Source organism: Oncorhynchus tshawytscha, linkage group LG25, assembly GCF_018296145.1.
Source record: "Oncorhynchus tshawytscha isolate Ot180627B linkage group LG25, Otsh_v2.0, whole genome shotgun sequence".
In the NCBI taxonomy this organism is placed as follows: domain Eukaryota; kingdom Metazoa; phylum Chordata; class Actinopteri; order Salmoniformes; family Salmonidae; genus Oncorhynchus; species Oncorhynchus tshawytscha.
The window spans coordinates 39,074,996-39,100,300 of record NC_056453.1 but is presented as its reverse complement, the minus strand read 5'-3'; the positions used below and the strand labels follow the sequence as shown (position 1 = coordinate 39,100,300).

Here is a 25,305-nt window from a genome sequence, read left to right as displayed (position 1 = left end):
ATGGACAGACTTTTCCCATCTTAGCTACTACTGCATCAATATGTTTTGACCATGACAGTTTACAATCCAGGGTTACGCCAAGCAGTTTAGTCACCTCAACTTGCTCAATTTGCACATTATTCACTACAAGATGCATTTGAGGTTTAGTGTTTAGTGGATGATTTGTACCAAATACAATGCTTTTAGTTTTGGAAATATTTAGGAATAACTTATTCCTTGCTACCCATTCCGAAACTAACAGCAGCTCTTTGTTAAGTGTTGCAGTCATTTCAGTTGCTGTAGTAACTAACGTGTATACTGTTGAGTCATCTGCATACCTTACACACCGGCCTTACTCAAAGCCAGTGGCATGTTGTTAGTAAAGACTGAGAAAAGCAAGGGGCCTAAACAGCTACCCTGGGGAATTCCTGCTTTGACCTGGATTATGTTTGAGAGGTTTCCATTAAAAGAACACCCTTTCTGTTCTATTATACAAGTAACTCTTTATCCACATCATAGCAGGGGGGTAAAGCCAAAACACATACGTTTTTCCAGCAGCAGACTATGATCAATAATGTCAAAAGCTGCACTGAAATCTAACAAGACAGCCACCACACTCTTTGGATCGTCAATTTCTCTCAGCCAATCATCAGTAATTTGAGTAAGTGACGTGCATATTTTTTCCTGAAGGTTACTAACAGTTGGTAAAATGCTGATTGGTCGGTTATTTGAGCCTGTAAAGGTGGCTTTTCTTAAGCTTCCTTCCAGGCCTGAGGGCACACACTTTCTAGTAGGCTTAAATTGAAGATATGGCAAATAGGAGTGGCAATATTGTCTGCTATGATCCTCTGTAATTTTCCATCAAGATTGTCAGACCCCGGTGGCTTATTGTTGATAGACAGCAATATTTTTTTTTCACCTTTTCCACTTCAAGGAATTCAAAAGTACAATTCTTGTCTTCCATCATTTGGTCAGATATACTTGGATGTGTAGTGTCAGCCTCTGTTGTTGACATGCCATTGATATGTTTGCTTATCTTGCCAATGAAAAAGTCACATTTAAGCAGTTTGCAATATCAGTGGGCTTTGTGATAAATGAGCCATCTGATTCAATGAATGATGGCGCCGAGTTGGCTTTTATCCCCAGAATTTCATTTAAGGTGCTCCAAAGCTTTTTACTATCAGTCTTGATATCATTTATCTTTGTTTCATTGTATAGTTTATTTTTATTTAGTTTAGTCACATGATTTCTTAATTTGCAGTATGTTTGCCAGTTGGACTCCCAGTTGGGCTACCAGACTTATATGCCATACTTTTTGCCCCATCCCTCTCAACCATACACATTTTTCAATTCCTTAACAATTCAAGGGGATTTAACAGTTTTTACAATCATTTTCTTAATTGGTGCATGCTTATTAGTAACTGGAATAAGCAATTTCATAAATGTGTCAAGTGTAGCGTCTGGTTGCTCCTCATTACACACCACAGACCAGCAGCGTCTGGTTGCTCCTCATTACACACCACAGACAAGCAGCGTCTGGTTGCTCCTCATTACACATCACAGACCAGCAGCGTCTGGTTGCTCCTCATTACACACCACAGACCAGCAGCGTCTGGTTGCTCCTCATTACACACCACAGACCAGCAGCGTCTGGTTGCTCCTCATTACACACCACAGACCAGCAGCGTCTGGTTGCTCCTCATTACACACCACAGACCAGCAGCGTCTGGTTGCTCCTCATTACACACCACAGACCATTCTTTACGTCAACAACATATGAATCACTACAAAACATCATGTATGACCTCTTAGACACTATAATTAGGCCCAGCCTTCGGAACTTTGGTTTTCCTACATATGGCTATTATAATGTGATCACTCCATCCTATGGATTTGGATACTGCTTTAAAGCACATTTCTGCAGGAAAGAGGTGATCAATACATGTTGATTATTTCATTCCTGTGCTGTTTGTAAATACCCTGGTAGGTTGGCTGACCACCTGTACCAGGTTGCAGGCACTGGTTACAGTTTGAAGTTTTTTCTTGAGTGGGCAGCTTGATGAGAGCCAGTCAATATTTGACATAGGCCTCCAATGTATTATATTAATATATACAGTACCAGACAAATTTGGACACACCTACTCATTCAAGGGTTTTTCTTTATTTTTACTACTTTCTACATTGTAGAATAATAGAAGACCTCTAAACTATGAAATAACACACAAAATCGTGTAGTAATAAAAAAAATCTACATATTTTTATATATATTTTAAGATTATTCAAAGTAGTCACCCTTTGCCTTGACAGCTTTTCACACTTGGCATTCTCTCAACCAGCTTCATGAGGTAATCACCTGGAATGCATTTCAATTAACAGGTGTGCCTTGTTAAAAGTTCATATGTGGAATTGCTTTACTTCTTAACGCGTTTGAGCCAATCAGTTGTGTTGTGACATGGTAGGGGTGGTATACAGAAGATAGCCAGCCGTATTTGTTAAAAGACCAAGTCCATATTATGGCAAAACAGCTCAAATAGGCAAAAAGAAGAGACATGAAGGTCAGTCAATGCGGAAAATGTAAATAACTTTAAAAGTTTCAAGTTCATATTATGATGAAACTGGCTTTCATGAGGACCATCACAGGAAAGGAAGACCCAGAGTTACCTCTGCTGCAGATTTCTGAGTTACCAGTCTCAGAAATTGCAGCCCAAATAAATGCTTCACAGAGTTCAAGTAAACAGATACATCTCAACATCAACTGTTCAGAGGAGACTGCATGAGTCAGGCCTTCATGGTTGAATTGCTGGAAAGAAACCACTACTAAAAGACACTGTTACGCTCCCCAGTTTCTGCATTGTGGGTTTGTATGTGTGTGTATTTCAGGAAATGGCTTCCTGGAATCCTAAATCAGCTGATTGGTCGGCCCCATCACTAATTGGAGCTCTGACCCCTCTCATCAGGGGAACCAGCTGTCTCTTCAATTACCAACTCCTTCTCCAGCTTGATAAAAGCCAGTGTTTCCTCCCTCTGGGAGGAGAGCGTCGTTTTATGTCCTGAGTTGGTTGTTGTGGCGGTCAGTACAAGTTTTGTTGATATTATTTTGTAGCCGCTCCATCAGAGGTGTCTGCCAATAGGACTTAGTGTTTTTGGTTATTGAAATTGTTCACTTAAAGTAATTATTCTGTTTCATTTGTTCCGGGGGAAGGGGAACGCACCTTGGGAGTGTTTAGGCAAGAGGCCTGCGGGAATACATAACCCGTAGTATTGAATCTGTCTATGCACACTAGGTAAGACCTGGGCGGACCACCCTGTATTTTGGTTTGCGCAGTTGGTGCTAAAGGTTAGGTAAGAAAGGAAGGCAGGTAAGGTAGGAGAGGGGACACTTAACTTTTACTACTTTTCCTTTGGTTCCGTCCAGCCCCTTTTCCCCACATTACTGTGTTAAGGAATAATACATTCTGTAAATTGTATTTTTCTCTGCCTCTGTCGTCCTTCCCCACACCTACGATCATACAGTTTTTTTCACTCCTCAGGAGTTGAGCTGTAGCAGGGTGTTGCGTTCCCTCCTCCAAGAGGGTAACGTAACAGATAAGAGACTTGATTGGGCCAAGAAACACGTACAATGGACATTAGTCCGGTGGAAATCTGTTCTTTGGTCTGTTGAGACCAAATTTGAGATTTTTGGTTCCAACCGCCGTGTCTTTGAGACACAGAGTAGGTGAACGGATGATCTCTGCATGTGTGGCTCCCACTGAATTATGGAGGAGGTGTGATGGTGTCACCAGCAAAGTACCCCCAAACCGTCTACTTTATTTAGAATTCAAGGCATACTTAACCAGCATGGATACAACATTTTGCAGCGATACGCCATCCCATCTGGTTTGGGCTTACAGGTTGACTGCGCTGCAAAATAAATTCCGAAATCTGTTATTCAATTATTGCGCACGCCAACGACGTCTGCGTTGCCATGGGCTAAAATAGATGTCAGTTCTATTTCTGACGCAGATCGCGCTCCAAGTTCTGCCTCTCCCATCTCCTAATTGGTTTATAGAAGCAGGTACCCACGTGCCATCTCCTCATTGGTTATACCCACGTGGGTGATTGAAAGATGAACGAAGTCAGTGGCGGTAGTGCACTTAATTTATGAAAGTTGCCAATTGCAATATAAAGTCAAGAGAAGAAAAGGCCTGGAAGGAGGAGACATGACTAGAAATGATTTGGTTGACCGTTTAGTGTGGATTAATTGGCGGCGTAGAGGACCTTCTGCATTTCAAGTAAAATAACTGTTTATATCCCAGGACAAATTTAGCTAGCAACAGCAAGCTAGCTAAAAAGGACAAATTAGCTAGCAAGTGCAAGCTACTTAGCTAGCTAAATTGCCATAAATGTTCAATGCTTTTTTGACCTGTCCCCAAATTAACCTGTTTGGGATAGGGGGCAGCATTTTCACATTTGGATGAAAAGCATGCCCAGAGTAAAATGCTTGCTACTCAGTCCCAGTTGCTAATATATGCATATTATTAGTAGATTTGGATAGAAAACACAAGTTTCTAAAACTGTCTGTGAGTATAACAGAACGCATATGGCAGGTGAAAACCTGAGAAAAATCCAACCAGGAAGTGGGAAATCTGAGGTTTGTAGTTTTTCAACTCTTGGCCTATCGAATACAGTGTCTATGAGGTCATATTGCACTTCCAAAGGCTTCCACTAGATGTCAGTCTTTAGAACCTTGTTTGATGCTTCTACTGTGAAGTGGGGGTGAATGAGAGAGTATTGAGTAAGGTCTCTCCCATGAGCTGACCATGCGTGTTCACGTGAGAGTTAGCTTGACTTCCATTGCGTTTCTGAAGACAAAGGAATTCTCCGGTTGGAAGATGTATGTTAAAAACATCCTAAAGATTGATTCTATACTTCGTTTGACATGTTTCTACGGACTGTAACGGAACTTTTTGACTTTTCATCTGCACCTAGTAATCGCGCGTCATGAATTTGGATGACTGCGCTAAACGCACAAACAAAAAGGAGGTATTTGGACATAAAGATGAACTTTAGCTAACAAATCAAACATTTATTGTTGAACTGGCATTCCTGGGAGTGCATTCTGATGAAGATCAAAGGTAAGTGAATATTTATAATGCTATTTCTGACACCAACATGGCGGATATCTGTTTGGCTTGATTTGTTGTCTGAGCGCCGTACTCAGATTATTGCATGGTTTGCTTTTTCCGTAAAGGGTTTTTGAAATCTGACACAGCGGTTGCATTAAGGAGAAGTATATCTTTAATTCTGTGAATAACACTTGTACCTTTTTTATCAATGTTTATTATGAGTATTTCTGCAAATTGATGTGGCTCTGTGCAAATTCACGGGATGTTTTGGAGGCAAAGCCAAACGGAAACTGAGGTTTTTGGATATAAACATGAACTTGATCGAATAAAACATACATGTATTGTGTAACATGTTCTCCCGGGAGTGTCATCTGATGAAGAATATCAAAAGTTAGTGATTAATTTTCTCTATTTCTGCTTTTTGTGACTCCTCTCTTTGGTTGGAAAATGGCTGTATGCTTTCTGTGACTAGTTGCTGAGCTAACATAATGATATGTTCTGCTTTCGCCGAAAAGTATTTTTGAAATCGGACACTGTGGTTGGATTAACGAGAAGTTTCTTTAAAATGGTGTCTAATACTTGTGTGTTTGAGAAATTAGAATTATGAGATTTCTGTTGATTGAATTTGGCGCACTGCAACTTCATTGGCTGTTGGCGAGGGGTTCCGCTTTCCCAGACAGGTTAATATAATTGATTTTGTTTTGATATTTTAACCTGCATGTCGTGATCGTTTGGTGGTGGGGGACTAAATAAATGTATGCACGATGGCGCACAGCCAGTTTGGGTTCCGTGTTAGTCCCTCTAACATTTGTTTATCAACTGGACAATGACCCAACACACCTCCAGGCTGTAAAGGGGCTACTTGACCAAGAAGGAGAGTGATGGAGTGCTGCATCAGATGACCTGGCCTCCACAATCACCTGACCTCAACCAAATTGAGATGAGTTGAACCGCAGAGTGACGGAAAAGCAGCCAACAAGTGCACAGCATATGTGTGAACTCCTTCAAGACTGTTGAAAAAAAGCATTTCCTGCGAAGCTGGTTTAGAGAATGTATAACTGTCATCAAGGCAAAGGGTGGCTACTTTGAAGAATCTCAAATATAAAATATTATTGATTAACACTTTTGGTTACTACATAGATGATGTCTTCTATTATTCTACAATGTAGAAAAGATAAATAAAAACCTTTGCTTGAGTAGGTGTCCAGACTTTTGACTGGTACTGTATATATAAAAAGCTTAGGCCTACCCCAGACAGGGAGAGAGCTATGCCACAACACCAACATTAATTTCTTTATCAGGTAGGCTGTGTCTGCATAAGTGTTCACCTCCTTTGCTGTGACACCATAAATAAGCTCGGGTGCAACCAATTGCCTTCAGAAGTCAAATAATTAGTTGAATGGAGTCCACCTGTGTGCAGTTAGTCACATGATCTCATAAACACCTGAAGCTCAGAACAAGTCAGAAGTTCTGGAGAAGCACCAATCAGGGTCGGGTTCAAAAAATATATATATCCCAAACTTTAAACATCCATACTGTTAAATCCATTATTTAAAAAAATGGAAAGAATATGGCACAACTGTGACTCTGCCTAGAGAAGGCCCTGCACCAAAAGTCAGTGACCGGGTAAGGAGGGCATTCGTCAGAGAAACAACCAAGAGGCAACTCTGAAGGAGCTGGAGAGATCCACAGCTGAAATGGGGGGGAAAACTGTACATGGGACAACTATTACCTGGGCTTTTTAGAAGAGTGAGAATAAAGCTGTAAAAAAATATTTTTGACAAAAGACATGTGGAAAAAAGTTCAGCATGTTATGGGGATGCTTTTCATCGGCAGGGACTGGGAAACTGATCAGGTTTGAGGGCAAATCCAAGGACATTCTAGAGGAAAACCTGTTTCAGTCTGCAAGAGGCCTGCGACTGTGGCGGAGGTTCCCCGTCCAGCAAGAGACCTGCGACGGGGGCGGAGGTTCACCTTCTAGCAGGACAATGACCCTAAACACACAGCCAAAGCTACACTGCAGTGGTTTAAAAACAACAACCTGAATGTCTTTGAATAGCTCAGTCAATGCCCAAACCTCAATCCAATTGAGAATCTGACAAATTGCTGTTCACCAACGGTGCCCATCCAACTAAACCGAGCTTGAGCAATTTTGTTAAGAATAGACCAAATATTGCAGTATCCAGATGTGCAAAGCTGATAGACTTACCCAAAGACTCACAGCTGTAATCGCTGCCAAAGGTGCTTCTACCAAGTATTGAATCAGGGGGCCGAACACTAATGCAACCAACACTTTTTTATTTTATTCACTTTGGTGGCAAACATATTTGCACCTCCAAGGTTTTAAGTATATATTGTGTTAAAACCTGGAATTGAAAAGTATAATTTGGTATTTTTAACATTTTAATTTACACAATAAAATGTGGAAAAGTCTAAGTGGGGTGAATACTTGTGTAAGTTTACAGGAGGCTAATTCATTCATTTTCAATTAGAATATTTTTTGATAAAGATGAGAATTGTATTGTTAGATTTATAGGAATAAATCCGGGGCTTCCTCAAGTTCACCTGTCAGTTTGCGGGCCGGTGCGCATTGCCTTTGTATCATAGGCCTGCATTATAATAGGCTAATAGCCACACCAAACCTTAACTTTATTAGGATAATATCAAAAGTAAGAAGTGTTAAGTCAAGCAATTGTTTATAGGGAAAATGAGCAGGATATTATACTGTGTCAAACATAACATTACAGTTGGAACTTCATTTGGCCACAGAAAATGGCTCAACAGAATGAAACAGAAGACTTGTGAATTGGTTTAAACTTGAACAGGCTATATTGCAGCAGTGACCTTAAAGGCTAGTGACCCCCGTATCCAATAGGTTAATGAAAATGTACCTACAGAAAGCTGAGAACACCCTCTCCCCATCTGCGACTAAAATGGTCACAGTCTGGAGCCCTGCCTTGTAGGCTTTTCACTGTAGGCATATGCTAACTTTTATTTTAATACTTTTGTTATGCTTCAAATTAAAAAGGCCTCCATCTTCACGATCAACAGTAGCCTAGGCCAAGGCTCCTCTCTCGCGTTCTCGCTCTCCTCAGCAGCTGGACACCACTGGACAATTTGGCCGGGCTACAATTTTATTGATCAGCTTTTCATTTATTTAACAAAATCGTCACAAAGCCGGCAATTACCGGCTAACGGAAACCCAGTCCTACAGGACACATGTAATATTCCGCTTGGTCTCTAGGCTGAATGATGTGACATAGTTAGTCCTATTTACACGAGGAAAGGAAGTGAGGAAGTAGTCCTACTCACCGAGACGGCCATCTTTCCCAGGATATCTTCAGGGATGGTCATGCCTTTTTCTATCACCTGCTTATAGAACTTATCCAGAGAGGTGTCCATCAGCTCCATACAGATCCACACATCACCCTGGGAACACAGGTACAACATGAGAAGGTCAGATTGGGGTGAGAGTTTAAGGGTTAAGGAGGTGGGGTGGGGGGGGAGGGGGTACTGAGATGGAGAAGGGGGTGGTGGGAACGGAAAAAGGGGGCTATGGAGAAAAGCGGTAGAGGGAACGATTGGAAAAACAGAACCACATTCCAGACACACAGATTGGAAAAAGCTCCTTCCTGTTAGCCAATGTGCTCCGCTGCAGATGCATATCCTGTGGAACACTCTCTTCTCTACGAGTGGTAGGTAATTACATCCGGGCAAGATCAGGAATTCTTTATTTGTTTATCTTGACTACAACATACACCGCTCTATCATCTGACGTCTCTACGTGAGGAAAAGGGGGTCACGGTACCTGTGTCTGGATGGCAGCCCAGTCCTACAGTACAATGTCATGTCCTTTGCTGCTATAACAGCCTCCACTCTTCTGGAACATTGCAGGGGGTACTTGCTTCCATTCAGCCACAAGAGCATTATTGAGGTCGGGCACTGATGTTGGGCAATTGGGCCTGGAAATTAGGCCTGGCAATTAGGCCTGGCTTGCAGTCCGCGTTCCAATTCATCCCAAAGATGTTCGGTGGGGTTGAGGTCAGGGCTCTGTGCAGGCCAGTCAAGTTCTTCCACACCGATCTCGACAAACCATTTAAGTATGGACCTCACTCCTGTTTCAGCATGACAATGTCCCAATGCAAAGGGCCTTCCCCAAACTGTTGCTACAAAGTTGGAAGAACAGAATTGTGTAGAATGTCATTGTATGCTGTAGATTTCCCTTCACTGGAACTAAGAGGCCTAGCCCGAACCATGAAAAACAGCCCCAGACCATTATTCCTCCTCCACCAACTTTACATATGCATTGGAGCAGGTAGTGTTCTCCTGGCATCCACCAAACCCAGATTCGTCTGTTGGACTGCCAGATAGTGAAGCGTGATTCATCACTCCAGAGTCCAATGGCGGCGAGCTTTACGCCACTACAGCCAATGTCACTTGGTGATCTTAGGTTTGTTGCTTCCAGAGGCAGTTTGGAACTCGGTAGCGAGTGTTGCAAGCGGCCCCGTTCTGTGAGCTTGTGTGGCCTACCACTTCTCAGTTGAGCCGTTGTTGCTCCTCAACGTTTCCACTTCACAATAACGGCACTTACAGTTGACCGGGGCAGCTCTAACAGGACAGAAACCTAATGAACTGACTTGTTGGAAAGGTGGCATCTTATGACAGTGCCACGTTGAAAGTCAATGAGCTCTTCAGTACGGCCGTTCTACTTCCAATGTTTGTCTATGGAGATTGCATGGCTAATGTGCTTGAATTTATACACCGGTCAGCAACAGGTGTGGCTGAAATAGCAGAATCCACTCATTTGAATGGGTGTCCACATATTTTTGTATATAGTGTAGAAATGAAGAGGACTAAATTAGTTGCTAAATAACTGCCTCTCTGAACATACAAGATGCAGTCAAATATATAGGCACCCATGATTCACAATTACTTGTAAAATAAGTTGAAATTTAAAACTGTAAAAACTTAAGGTGTTCACATTTTGTTTGATATACAACTGATCAAAACTGAAATTAAGGTTTTGCACTTAAGTCAAAAATGGCATGGACTAAATTATTCAACATTTTAATTAATTTGGTGGGAGGCGATTCTTGGAAAGTATCATTTATCCTACTCTTTGTAAATTGCAGGTGCCTACTGGGTAAAAAAGAACCAACTAGTTTGGAAAATATAAAAAAACTGTTGCACTGTAAAGTGTACGGGTACCGATATGTTTGACAGCATCTTTACAAGGCTCTGTCCTCCGACATCTCCGTAAAGACATTGTAGGAAGCCTATGTTTAACATAGTAATGAACACGACCAGCAGTAGAGGAAACCAAAGAGGAGTAGCTGTTGTGACGAACAACTTACGGGGATCCAAAAACACAATTAATACACTCCACCTAAAGATTGTCTATTGTACTTTAGAAAAAACACTACAAGACATAAGTATTATTATTTAATTGTAAAAAAAAAAAAAAATCAAGTATTTTTATAAAGAAGCTGGCTACCTCTCTGAAGAGTGCGCCGTAGAAGGTGACTGTGTAGAAGCAGTCTACTGTCCTCATAGAGATGTCCAGGTCCATCAACAGTCTCTTCTGTTCCTGGGTGTTCACTGTGGCACGGATCCTCTAGGGTGGGAGGGAAAAGGACATCAAATCCATCCATCCAACCTACTTATTACATCAACAGCTGTCACCACGGCTGTTTGCAACAGGCAGCCCAATTCTGATCTCTTGCAACAATTGTTGGCATAAGAGTTGATCTGATTGGTCAAAAGACCAAATAGTGGGGAAAAATACTAGAATTGGCCTGCCTGTGTAAATAAAGCCAAAGTGCTTAGCTATAGTAACCCGACTAAGGCTGCGTTTACACATGCAGCCTAATTCTGATATTTTTCCACTAATTGGTCTTTTGACCTATCATATTAGCTCTTTTGCCAATAACTAGGCAAAATATCAGAATTGGGCTGCCTGTGTAAACGTAGCCCTAGATCCCCTTAAAGAGATCAGTTACAGCATCAAATCTCTCATACCTTGACTGCCATGATCAGGCCACTGGGCATGTGCCTCATCTTGTCCACCACGCCGTAGGCCCCTCTCCCCAGCTCGCCAATCTGCTCCAGGTCATCTGCCTTCACCACAAAGTTCTGCTCAGCACCGGCAGAGAGGGGAGAGATGCGTGTCAGGCTCGACAGTGACAGATCAAACATGATGGGTGACACGATGTAATAAGGAAGAAAGAACATGCATCTCCCTCCCTTGATGTAATCACTGAACACAAATTGAGCAGGGTAAAAAGATGAGTCACTAGAGTTCCTTGTTTTGTGTGTTTTTTTTACCCAATCCTCATCTTGTGAAAACAAAACAGTAACAGAGAGCGAAAAGCACAAAAGAAAAACTAGGTCTAATCTCCCAACAACAGTGTCATTCTGACCGGGGATACTCCTCTTTGTCTGAGAGTGGCTCGGAGCTATGTCTTTGTTTAAGTAACTACTCTAACCAACAGTTTCTAATCAACAGGGAAAGCATTGGACATGGTAAGGGGGCTGAGTCGAAAGACACCGCAAATTACCCCTTTTTCATCTAAACTACTGGTTCCAGTAAAGAATGGGAACTTCTGTCCTTTTCTCACTTCATACAACAACTAAATCAATGGTTGCCCCGACCTTTGACTTCAGGCTAAATTATGAGAGGGAAAAAAAGCCAGCATTTTACCAATGAAAAATTCCACTTATTTGATAAGTTTATAAAATAAATACTTTTACTGCCCGTCAGAAAGATAAACACATTCCAGTCTGCCCTACAATCAGAAGTATTCAGTCCGAGTCATAATTTTTGCTAGGCCGTTATATATTCGGCTCACAGACCCTTTTACTGAGCCAAGCTTTCATCTTTTTGCATCCAAAGCACAGAGAGAATCTTACTCAACCTAATGCTGCGTTCAGACTGAGGGACGCAAAAACCGTCATACCAGTCGGCACATTGGGACAAGAAAGAAGAGGACGGTAAAAAGCAGCCCGACAGCAAAGAGTTCTTATAACTAACCCAAGATCGATTGGAAACGACAGGCTCTGGTCTGAGCATATGAATCAGAGGGCAGAACAAGCAAGGAGGTGGGCGGAGTCAAGCACGAGCTAGTGAGATCCTATTGGCGCATTCTTTTTTAATTTACCTTTATTTAACTAGGCAAGTCAGTTAAGAACAAATTCTTATTTTCAATGACAGCCTAGGAACAGTGGGTTAACTGCCTGTTCAGGGGCAGAACAGGGGTTTGAGCTTGCAACCTTCCGGTTACTAGTCCAACGCTCTAACCACTAGGCTCCGCTGCCGCCCCAATCTGTCATGAAGGTTTGCATTGTTATGGTGATTTCAGTAAACAACACCCGGTAGAAAACAACACGGCAAAAGGTAAAAAAATTTAACTCCCCGCCCGCCTCAACGGCAAAGCATTTACCGTCACGCTCTCACTGAAAACATTTACCGTCACGCTCTCACTGAAAACATTTACCGTCACGCTCTCACCGAAAACATTTACCGTCACGCTCTCACTGAAAACATTTACCGTCACGCTCTCACTGAAAACATTTACCGTCACGCTCTCACTGAAAACATTTACCGTCACGCTCTCACTGAAAACATTTGCCGTTTACCTCGGACCGTCTAAACACAGTATACATAAGGTTACAACAACTACACCCAGATGTCAAACCCAAAGTTTGTGCTTCAGTTTTAAATAAAGGTTTAGTCGGAGGAACGTGTGAGGAAGAAACATAGTGGTAAACGAAAGGCAAGAATGTGAGAGAGTAAACTACACTGAACAGTTCAGTGAACATGAATAAGATGTGGTAAGTAGTACCTTCTCTCCAATGGTCACACAAGCTTTCGAATCCAAATCTCTTGGGGGTCTGTAAAGTAATCAAACAGTTGTTAGGATATAAAAAACGTTATGTACATAAAACTGCATGCATTAATTCATTAAGATTTCAAAATGTTCTGGGGGAAAAAAAACTACATGTAGACGTTAATGTAAGAAACAGTGTTCGTCTTGAGTTATCATCATGACACTGAAATGATGCTATGAACAATATTCACTGGCACATTGCGCCAAAGACATCAGTTTGTGAACCACTTATCGGTGAACACATCCAAACGGTAATCTCTAACTAGCCTCCTCTCTCCTTATTGGGAGGAAATGGAGCCGTCACTGACATCTTTAGGATCATCATGTTGATTAAGCAGCCTCATATCCGTATTAAAATGCCTCATAGCAAAACAGGATAACACTTTATATTTAAAAGAGAAGGTTGCGCAATATATGTCCATAAATTTAACAATGTAGATTGGTGATATTCCATCTAAAAAAAAATTAAAAAGTCTTTATGCGTAAGTTTATAATAATGGAATTACATGTATCATTAACTCATACCAACAAACAATACATTGTGGCTTTGACGTCAAGAGCAGGGTACACGGTTTAACGGTAGGCATGTTTGGTCTATTGGGGGGAAAAAAAGTTGGACCACTTGGGGCAGAATGGCTCAGGGAAAATCCCTTGAGCTTCAGTCTCACTTCGTCCCAAAGAATTACGATGGCTACCAACAGTGGAAGACTGGATTCAACATGAATCTGAGGCTAGTTAAAAAGGGGTTCTGTGCCCACAGTCTATATAGACACCACCTGTGTTACAGCACGATAGCGGGCGGCTCAGGTGATGGAGGCGACTCGGTAAGAGTTTAATTACACTAGTAACAACGTGATAATAAAATGGTAATAGAATTGTTCCATAGTAGCTAGGGGTGTAACAGTTCACCAAACCCGCGGTTTGGTATGTAATTGCGGTTTTAGGGGGTACGGTTAGATTTGGTACAGTGGGAAAATAAAATGGCGACAGTTACTGTAGTTTTTGGGGGCGTACCAATATTTTTGGTTCCGGAAAATATATTTCACAGTGGTTTAGATGGTAAAGTGATTCTCTACACTATACTAGTTTATTTTGTCACAAACTGAAATTAGGCAAACTATTAAGAGTTTTAGCAACCAGGAAATGGCGGAGCGATTTCTGCATAGTGCAACTTTAATTTATGTGCCCACCCGCAAGATCCTTGGTTAGTTGTGCTTCTATAGCGTACATGTGATTGCAGAGTTTGCAGAACAAAATCACCACGGGATTGATGCAAATAATCACTGATGCATTTTATTAGCATCTCTTATCATCTTAGGGAAAATCAATTAATTATCTCATAAATTCAATATATTTAGTTGATTTCCTACTAACTCTTCTACTGGGAAACCAAAATGTTCCCAAGCTGGAGATTTTTAAATGATCATGGAGTATCCTCCTGGTTTATTCACTCGACCACTCAGCATCATACAGAACTAGCTCCCGGCTGCGCCTCACAAAATGACCGTCTGAAATCTGGCAATTAAGATTTGAATTTTGATCACCATGTGAGCATAGACTCTAGTTGTTTTAACAGAATAGCATACAAAGTTTTATCAGCTCAGATTTACTAAAGACCCATACAACACAGTGTAGGCACAGCCTCTCGGCCTAGTGATTTATTCATTTGGGTGTATTCATTTTGGGTTCACAGTGCAGACCAAAGCGTGGTTCCTGTACCGAATGGTTTGGTACAAATACATGTACCATTTCTACTTTAGTGACTGGATTGTACTTGTATTGTGTTGGAGGTGATTTTGTAATTACACAAGGTGAATAATGTAGTTGTAATACAAAGAGTTGTGATATACTACCTTCACAAAGTATTCACATCCCTTGAATATACTGAGATGTTGCGTCTCTGGCCTACACACAATACTCCACCACAATAACCCATGTCACACCCTGGCCTGACCAAATAATTAAAGAAAACACAAAATACTAAGACCAAGGCGTGACAGAACCCCCCTATGTTGCGGACTCCCGGACGCACCTCAAAACCATAGGGAGGGTCCGGGTGGGCGTCTGTCCATGGTGGCGGCTCCGGCTCGGGACGTGGACCCCACTCCATAAATGTCATAGTTCCTCCCCCTTGCGTCCTGGATAATCCACCCTCGCCGCCAACCATGGCCTAATAGTCCTCACCCAGAACCCCACTGGACTGAGGGGCAGCTCGTGACTGAGGGGCAGCTCGGGACTGAGGGGCAGCTCATCACTGAGGGAAAGCCCAGCACTGAGGGGAAGCTCAGCACTGAGGGGAAGCTCAGCACTGAGAGGAAGCTCAGCACTGAGAGGAAGCTCAGCACTGAGAGGAAGCTCAGCACTGAGAGGAAGCTCAGGCAGGTAGTAGGCTTTGGCAGATCCTGGCTGGCTGGCGGATCTGGAAGAGTCTGGTTGACTGGCAGATCTGGAAGAGTCTGGTTGACTGGCAGATCTGGAAGAGTCTGGTTGACTGGCAGATCTGGAAGAGTCTGGCTGACTGGCAGATCTGGAAGAGTCTGGCTGACTGGCAGATCTGGAAGAGTCTGGCTGACTGGCGGATCTGGAAGAGTCTGGCTGATCTGGAAGAGTCTGGCTGACTGGTGGATCTAGCTGCTCTGGCTGCTCCATTCAGACTGGCAGCTCTGGCTGCTCCATGCAGACTGACAGCTCTGGCTGCTCCATGCAGACTGGCAGCTCTATGCAGACTGGCAGCTCTATGCAGACTGGCAGCTCTATGCATACTGACAGATCCATGCAGACTGGCAGCTCTGGCTGCTCTATGCAGACTGGCAGCTCTATGCAGACTGGCAGCTCTGGCTGCTCCATGCAACCTGGCAGCTCTGGCTGCTCCATGCAGACTGACAGCTCTGGCTGCTCCATGCAGACTGACAGCTCTGGCTGCTCCATGCAGACTGACATCTCTGGCTGCTCCATGCAGTCTGACAGCTCAGGCTGCTCCATGCAGACTGACAGCTTAGGCTGCTCCATGCAGACTGACAGCTTAGGCTGCTCCATGCAGACTGACAGCTCTGGCTGCTCCATGCAGGCTGGCAGCTCTGGCTGCGCTGAACAGGCGGGAGACTCCAGCAGCGCTGTAGAGGAGAAAGGCTCTGGCAGCGCTGAACAGACGGGAGACTCCGGCAGCGCAGGAGAGGAGAAAAGCTCTGGCTGCGCTGAACAGGCGGGAGACTCCGGCAGCGCAGGAGAGGAGAGAGGCTCCGGCAGTGCTGGAGAGGCGAGGCGCACTGTAGGCCTGATGCGTGGTGCTGGTACTGGTGGTACTGAACCGAGAACACGCACAGGAAGCCTGGTGCGGGGAGCTGCTACCGGAGGGCTGGAGTGTGGAGGTGGCACAGGATGGGCTAGACCGTGAAGGTGTACTGGAGAGCCTGAGAGCAGGGCTGGCACAGGACGTGCAAGGCTAGGTAGGTACACAGGAGGCCTAGTGCGTGAGGCTGGCACAATTTTCACCAGCCGACTAACACGCACCTCAGGACGAGTATGGAGTGCTGACCCAGGTGCCATCAAATCCCCGACTCGCTCCGTCGGACGAATATCGTACCTAAAGCACCAAACTAGCAACTCCCTCATTACTCTCTCCTCCAATTTCCCCATTAACTCCTTCACAGTCTCTGCTTCACTCACCTCTAACACCGGCTCTGGTTCTGGTCTCCTCCTTGGCTCCTCACGATAAACAGGGAGAGTTGGCTCAGGTCTGACTCCTGACTCTTCCACTCTCTCCCTGAGTCCCCCCCCAATAAATTTTTGGGGCTGACTTTCGGGTTTCCCTCTGCGCTGCCGTGCTTTTCTCTTCAACTCCATTCTCCTATAGCCTGCTTCGCACTGCTCCAGCGAATCCCAGGCGGGCTCCGGCACTTTCTCTGGGTCGACAGCCCACCTGTCTATTTCCTCCCAAGTAGTGTAGTCCCGATATTGTTGCTCCTGCTGCCGCTGTTGCTTCTCCTTATACCAGCACCTCTCGGCTCTTGCCGCCTCCAGTTCTTCTTTGGGGCGGCGATATTCTCCAGGCTGATCCCAGGGTCCTTCACTGTCCAGTTCGTCTTCCCATGTCCAGTCCCTCTCTCGCTGCACCTTGGTGTGGCTACACTCCCCTGGTTTAGCCCAGGGTCCTCTCCCGTCGAGGATTTCCTCCCAAGTCCAGAAATTCTTGTCGCGCTGCTCCTGCTGCCGCTGTTGCCTGTTACCACGCCACTTGGTCCGGGTGTGTTGGGTGATTCTGTTACGGCTCTCTTCTATCTCCTCCTCTGACAAAGAGGTAGAACAAGGATCGGACCAAAATGCAGCGTGATGATGATTCATGATATATTTTAATGAAGGAAAACCTATACATACAGAAACTACAAAACTAACGAAATGAAATAATGAAAACCGAAACAGCCCTATCTGGTGCAAACACAAAGACAGGAACAATCACCCACGAAAACACTCACAGAATATGGCTGCCTAAATATGGCTCCCAATCAGAGACAACGATAATCACCTGACTCTGATTGAGAACCGCCTCAGGCAGCCATAGACTACGTAGACACCCCACAAAACCCCTAAGACAAAAACACACCACAATAACCCATGTCACACCCTGGCCTGACCAAATAATTAAAGAAAACACAAAATACTAAGACCAAGGCGTGACAGATGTATTGGTAGATGGGTAAAAATGAAGAAAAAATAGCAGACATTAAATACCCCTTTGAGCATGGCAAAAGTATTAAACACACTTTGGATGGTGTATCAATACAACCAGTTACTATAAATATACACGCGTCCTTCCTAACTCAGTTACCGGAGAAGAAAGATGGATGTCACATAGATTTCACCATGAGGCCAGTTACAGAGTTTAATGGCTGAGACAGGAGAAAACTGAGGATGGATCAACAACATTGTAGTTACTCCACAATACTAATCTAATTGACAAGAGTGAAAAGGAGGAACACTGTACATAATATAAATATTTCAAAATATAATACATCCTGTTTGCAACAAGGCACTAAATGAATACTGAAAAAACAACAAATTGTCTTGAATACAGTGTTATGTTTGGGGAAAATCCAACATAACATATCACTGAGTACCACTCTCCATATTTCTAAGCATAGTGGTGGATGCATCATGTTATGGGTATGCTTGTAATCTTTAAGGACTGGGGAGTTTATCAGGATAAAAAAAGAAACAGAATGGAGATAAGCACAGGCAAAATCTTAGAGGAAAACCTGGTTCAATCTGCTTTCCACCAAACACTGGGAAGTTAATTCCCTGTTTTAAAGAATTCAAGGTGAAGCTGGTTGAGAGAATGCCAAGAGTGTGCAAAGCTGTTGTCATGACTCTGGCCCGGGGGTAGGTTATGACAGTCATAAATACCTCTCCCCCCTTTTTTCCTCTCTCTACCCTACTGATGTGACTTTTGAAAATCCATTGGTTAACATAGAGATTCTGGGAACATCAGAAGGTGGGGGGGAAATTAACCATATTTTGGTAATCCCAACAAGTTGAACATATAAGTTGGTACTTAATGAATATGATGTCAGTTCGGTTGTCATCTGAGACATTCTCATCAATGATAGGATAACTGTACAGTGGAATGTCTACACATTAAAGTTATCAGATTCACATGGAATTGTTGTGCAATTTAAACGTTTTAATATGAAATTATTTATGAAAAGACTAAATGTAATTTTAGCTTCTAAAATGTGAGAATTGGGTTTTCATGAGTGAATTAGGCCCGACTCAGTGACCCGCCCACGTGACATTGGTTATAAACTATGAAACACGCCCTCCTCTCCCTTCCTATATAATGCCTTGACGACAATATAACTTCCTGTTCCGGGGACATTAAGGCGACGGCCTTGACGTTAGAAGGGCAGGTGACGCCTACAGAGCAAAGCCAATCTCCGCTCCCTAACGAAATTAGCATTGAATTCCCACGTGAAGAAGACGATCGACACGTCGAATATGATGAATTTCAACAATACCAGACAGAATATAGCATGAGCATATAAGCATGGCAACAGGGTATGAACTTTGAACTCTGACTCACTCCAGCCGCCAAGCATGGACTGGGAAAGGACAGACAGAGTATACCGTCTACCACACAATGACGTCACTAAAACGGGTACAGTTTACCACTAGAGATGCTCTTCAAAGGATGGAAGAACTCTTGGGCAACTCGGCCTTCCATCTACCACCAACCTATTGAAGCGCAGCTCAGAGTAAATATTCATTGCATTTTCCTTTTCCAAGTGGGCGGTAATTTAGAATGCATAAGATCCTATATTTACGATAGGGAGAAAACGATGTCCCTTTGTTTGTTCTTCAGTCTTCCCGCTCTTTCACTCAAACCCAGCACCCTTTTCTTTTGTGTAACCCACTGTCATATCTGTTCCGTCCGCTAGGGATGTTTTCCTTTGACATAATTTGTAATCAAGGTATAATTCATTCTGTGTATATGTAATTCTGTGTGATTAGTTAGGTATTTAGTAAATAAATAATTAAACCCAATTTTGTATTGCTGATTCAACTTGTTAGCCAGGGTTTGTGAAGAATTTATAACTTTCAGATGATACTGAAATAAGGTGACGATTAATATTGACTGCTATTGATGTAAAATATTACTAGGTCTTGAAGAGTTTATACGGAAGATAACAGCTCTATAAATATTATTTTGTGGTCCCCCAACTCTCTAGTTAATTACATTGACATGATTAGCTCAATAAGGTAATATTAATTACAGAGAATGGATTTTATAGAATAGCATGTCATATCACTTAATCCGGCATAGAAAACAACACGACACTGTCATCATGGCAAAGGGTGGCTACTTTGAAGAATCTCAAATAAAATATATTTTGAATTTGTTATGACACTTTCTTTGGTCACTACATGATTCCATATGTGTTATTTCATAATTTTGAGGTCTTAACTATTATTCTACAATGTAGAAAATAGTCAAAATAAAGAAAAACTCTTGAATGAGTAGGTGTATCCAAACTTTTTGACTGGTACTCTATATTTTATCAAATTTTTTAATTCAGGCTGTAAAACAACACAATGTGGAATAAGTCAGGGGGTATGAATACGCTCTGAAGGCAAAGATGTAAAGATGCAAATGTCAAGATGTAAATGTAAAGATGCAAATGTAAAGATGTAAAGATGTAAATGTAAAGATGCAAATGTAAAGATGTAAATGTCAAGATGTAAATGTAAAGATGTAAAGAAGATATTAAAGAGTGAAAGCCTTACGTAGCAGCAGCAGCAGGAGGCTGTTCAAACACTTCCTTGGAGAGCTTGAGCCCAGGCTTCCTCTTACCTGAAAGGAGAGAAATGACAGCAGTGAACAACTGGTAGAACAATACAATTATACACCAACACATACACCTGAAGACAGCAATTCACATTCAACAAAGTTAGAAAGGCAGTTTGGATGATCTGAATTGTAAAAGCGGAGTTTCTTCCCGAGTTTTTAAAATGTTACTTCTAGTCACCTCAGATGTCTCATCCTGCAGTGTATTTCCAGGGCCTGAGTCCAGCAGCCCGTCAGACACTTACGGTTGGATGCGGTGAGTAACTCCGGAACCTAATTGAATGTAACAGGCCGCTGCGATTACGAGCAGCGAGAGGAGATATGTCTGCAGCGTTGGAGCAACGTGAGTTAGAGCTCTCTACATCCGGGACGTACAGCGCTGAACCAGTGGAAGGTTGAACGGCTCCATGCCACAGGGCATTACGGACACTCCTGAGGGTGTGAGTGACAGGTTGCCGTCGCCGACAAAGAGTGTGTGTGTGGTTCACCAGAGCATCTGGATCACAGCAGCTAGTGCTTCCACACAGACCTGGGTTCAAGTACGATTTCAAAATCATGTCATGTACTTTAGCTGTGCTTGACAGAGCTTGCCACAGAACCAATAGAAAATCCCAAAAGTGGAAACCACGCCCACCTGGTACTCCAGGCAGACTAAAGCAAACGCTCAATATATTCAAAAAGATCTCAAATAGTATTTTTAATCCTGCTCACACAGCAGAGCTACACAGACACGCCCAGACTTCAAAAGATCTACATACTTACTAGGTGACGTCCACCACCTGGCTATGGGCGGTGGTGGCGTCACCTAGTAAGTACATAGATCTTTAAAGTGGAGGGAGTATACTCATTCCTCCCAGGAGGAGGGAGGAAGCATATTGCCTATTGTTTTCTTTTGGCTTGATCGGAATGTTTGGGAGCGTGAGGAACTGTTTCAAGTAACTGAACATACCGTAAGTATTTGTGAGAATGCTATGCACATTGCACGCACACACACACACACACACACACACACACACGCACAGCAGTACTTGATGGTAAACATACCTGACAATGCAACGTCTGTGCTATGATGTACTGCAGGTGCAGTTCTAGTAAGCCATGATAAAGATACTCAGTCAATAAACTCAACTAGAATTATTTACATTTTTTAAGAAAGTCTATTTTCTATTGGATCCCCATTAACTGGAAAACATTCATTCCATCACACACACAAAAAAAAACATACTGATCGAAACCGCACAGACACACACAGTCCAGCGTGCCACCATCATCTCTCTGCGCCACTGTACTGTCACCATGGCCTCTCAATGCCTCAGGATTTCCACTTTCCAAAACAGCTTTGTGGCAACAAAATGTCACTTTGGGCCCCTCCCGCACGTATTAACGCAGACAACAATAGCATCTGCAAACCGACACGAGTCTTCTAATAGGCCTAAGTCTATGACTGTTTGAATGGAAATTAACCAAACCAAACCACAAAGGAGTTCTACTCTACCAACTGCAGGTTTCAGAATGTAAAAATAGCAGTTCGTTGCTCCATTCAACACCCGGGTGTATTCAGTGATGTAGAATGTTTTACATTCATTTTATTTCTAGAGCTGACAAACGATGCATTGAACTGAACGCTTTGCTTTACATCCTCTTGGACAAGAGCTTAGCGCTTCCCACTGCTCCCTCAAATAGTGCTGTGACATTTATTTTTATTTGTTTAACTAGGCAAGTGTGTTAAGAACAAATTCTTATTTACAATGACGGCCTAGGAACAGTGGGTCAACTGCCTAGTTCAGGGAAAGAACGACAGATTTATACCTTGTCAGCTCGGGGAATTTGATCTTGCAACCTTTCGGTTACTGGTCCAACGCTCTAACCACCAGGCTACCTGCCGCACATTACCAAGGCTTTGCCAAAATAAAGAACTGGTGAGTGGTTATTAACATGACTGAGCACCAGGCACCACATTCATCAAGCTTTTTCCATGACTAGACTATGCATGTCAATGCCAGGCAGGCTGGCGAGGGACTCGCTCTCCAGTTCATTACAAGGACTTTGCCAAAACAAAGAACTGGTTAAGCACCACCAAGCTTTCTCCATGAATATGCATGCCATTCTGCCAGGCTGGCAGGGTATGCCACAGGCAGGCTCTCTAACCGTTTCATTACCAACACTTTTCCAAAATAAAGAAAATCGGTGAGTGGCCATGGCTGAGTACCAGCTTCCCCAGGCTCTCCATGACTATGCATGCCATGCTGCTAGGGCTGACAGGGGATTCAGCACAACTCCACAGTCTTCAACCTCCAAGTCTCTGGCTCGATGGGATGAAACAAGACGCGGCACACTCTGCGAAGACTCTGACAGACTCTGCGAAGACGACAGCTTCCATCTCCAGTCCACAGACACAGTTCCCTGAGGTCCCTGCTGCATGCACATCACACACTGACTTAACATCTTACCTATACTGTAGGCTACACATTCATTTCACATTTGCATGCATGAGAGATGGGAGACATGTAAGCCAAGGGCAGAAACTCATAATGATAGAAAGAGACAGTCATGCACTGAGCTGCATGCCAAAGAATCACCATTGCATTCACTCACACAGTCACGCAACATGTTAAAAAGTGGTTGGATCAGACCCAGGGTAATTTCCAAATGGCACCCAATTCCATATAGAATCCACTACTTTTGACCAAAGCCCTAGAAAGAGAATAGGGCACCATTTGTGATGCAGACTTTGGCGGATTTCTCCAGAAAGGAAAATCACAAGGGACAAAACCTGCGGCTGATCAAAAAAGAGACCCGTGAGAAAACAAGTTTTGATTAAGTCATCGAAATAAAATAAAAAGTGCTTTTACAGCTGAGCTGACTAGCGCAAAAATAATATTGCGATATTGTCCAAAATAATATTGCGATATTGTCCAAAATAATATTGCGATAGGCCTATATTGTCATAAATAAACATCCTAATATGTAATGGATATATGTTTTTTCCACTAATCAATAAATTATATAATTTAGAGTGTACAGGGCAGAAATAAGCTAATAGGCTGCATTGTCTGTCCTGAGCCAATAAAATATTTTCATCTCAAAAACATGCCTTCTTCAACTGACCTTCCTAACGTTACAATTCTTGTGTCATATATGTTCACAACTGTGAGAGGAAATTATTGCAAGCTATGCAAATACAGTCGCTGTTTTTAGTTATTCCGTATTATCTTGCACAATTTCCAAAAAAAAAAAATACAAAGTCTCCCCTTTAGGCTTTTTACTCGCTGATCTCAGCATTCGATGTAGCTTTGTTTTGCAAAATGCAACCTAATTAAAAGTAGTACAGCATTCCCAGTGATTTGCAGCACATGGGTTGAAGACAAGTATGTTGTGAGATGCCAGCAAGAGGTCACAGGAGAAAAACTCTCTCTCAAAGATTTAGCGTCAGGGGTGAAGACGGCACAACTAAAATACCAGCGAGAGGTACTGAAGCCAAAGAAAAGAAGAAGTCCTTGCCCTGCTGTCTTTGCCTCACCTAATGTTAACATGAAATACCACCAACCAAGCAGGTCTTGTAATTGGTTTCCTTCAGCATGAAACGAAGCCAGGGGAAACATGTCCTGTCAGAGACGGCATGCTAACAGCCAGGAGACTATGCCAGAGCGATCTGTGCTGAAACCAAGGCGGCCTCAGGGTGAGTGCTTTGAGCACTGTGAATCTGGAGCAAAAGCTTCAGTGTGAGAGTGCAGCCAGACAGGCCCATGTCCAGCCATGCTGATAATAAACCCAGGGTGGCATTCAAAGCAGGCGGAACCAACCAACCCGCTCATTCTCACTCTTCCAAACCCACACACACACGCATGCCGGGAATTCCAACAATCCCAAACGTCCCTCAATGGAATTACACAGACCCAGAGGAAGAAAAGATGAATCAGACATCCGCGAGAGGGATGGCAGGAAGGAGAGAGGGATGGCAGGAAGGCGAGAGGGATGGCAGGAAGGCGAGAGGGATGGCAGGAAGGAGAGAGGGATGGCAGGAAGGCGAGAGGGATGGCAGGAAGGCGAGAGGGATGGCAGGAAGGCGAGAGGGATGGCAGGAAGACGAGAGGGATGGCAGGAAGACGAGAGGGATGGCAGGAAGGAGAGAGGGATGGCAGGAAGACGAGAGGGATGGCAGGAAGGCGAGAGGGATGGCAGGAAGACGAGAGGGATGGCAGGAAGGAGAGAGGGATGGCAGGAAGGAGAGAGGGATGGCAGGAAGACGAGAGGGATGGCAGGAAGGAGAGAGGGATGGCAGGAAGACGAGAGGGATGGCAGGAAGGAGAGAGGGATGGCAGGAAGACGAGAGGGATGGCAGGAAGGAGAGAGGGATGGCAGGAAGGCGAGAGGGATGGCAGGAAGGAGAGAGGGATGGCAGGAAGGAGAGAGGGATGGCAGGAAGACGAGAGGGATGGCAGGAAGGAGAGAGGGATGGCAGGAAGGCGAGAGGGATGGCAGGAAGGAGAGAGGGATGGCAGGAAGGAGAGAGGGATGGCAGGAAGGAGAGAGGGATGGCAGGAAGACGAGAGGGATGGCAGGAAGGAGAGAGGGATGGCAGGAAGGAGAGAGGGATGGCAGGAAGGAGAGAGGGATGGCAGGAAGGCGAGAGGGATGGCAGGAAGGCGAGAGGGATGGCAGGAAGGCGAGAGGGATGGCAGGAAGGCGAGAGGGATGGCAGGAAGGAGAGAGGGATGGCAGGAAGGAGAGAGGGATGGCAGGAAGACGAGAGGGATGGCAGGAAGGAGAGAGGGATGGCAGGAAGGAGAGAGGGATGGCAGGAAGACGAGAGGGATGGCAGGAAGGCGAGAGGGAGTGAGGGAACGAGAGATGGGGCGGGGGGCAGCCATGGAGTGGAAAAGAGAAACAGGGCCAGGGCAAAGAAATGGAGACAGAGAGATGGGATGAAAATAACTCTTCTTGAGCCTGCGGCTGTTATGCCACTTCTGACCGTCCTGGCAGTCTGAGATACCAT

The 25,305-nt window shown here is 43.8% G+C and overlaps 1 protein-coding gene across 1 annotated transcript in view; it reads right to left on the bottom strand.

Moving 5' to 3' along the window:
* LOC112224035 (dual specificity mitogen-activated protein kinase kinase 6) overlaps positions 1-25,305 on the bottom strand; it is a 64,667-nt gene that overhangs the window by 27,795 nt on the left and 11,567 nt on the right. The window contains exons 2-6 of the mRNA XM_042305737.1: positions 20,249-20,315; positions 12,926-12,974; positions 11,103-11,216; positions 10,579-10,698; positions 8,397-8,513 (exon numbers count right to left, since the gene is read on the bottom strand). Of these exons, the coding sequence (XP_042161671.1) occupies positions 8,397-8,513; positions 10,579-10,698; positions 11,103-11,216; positions 12,926-12,974; positions 20,249-20,315 (467 nt within the window). The remainder of the gene's footprint in view (positions 1-8,396; positions 8,514-10,578; positions 10,699-11,102; positions 11,217-12,925; positions 12,975-20,248; positions 20,316-25,305) is intronic.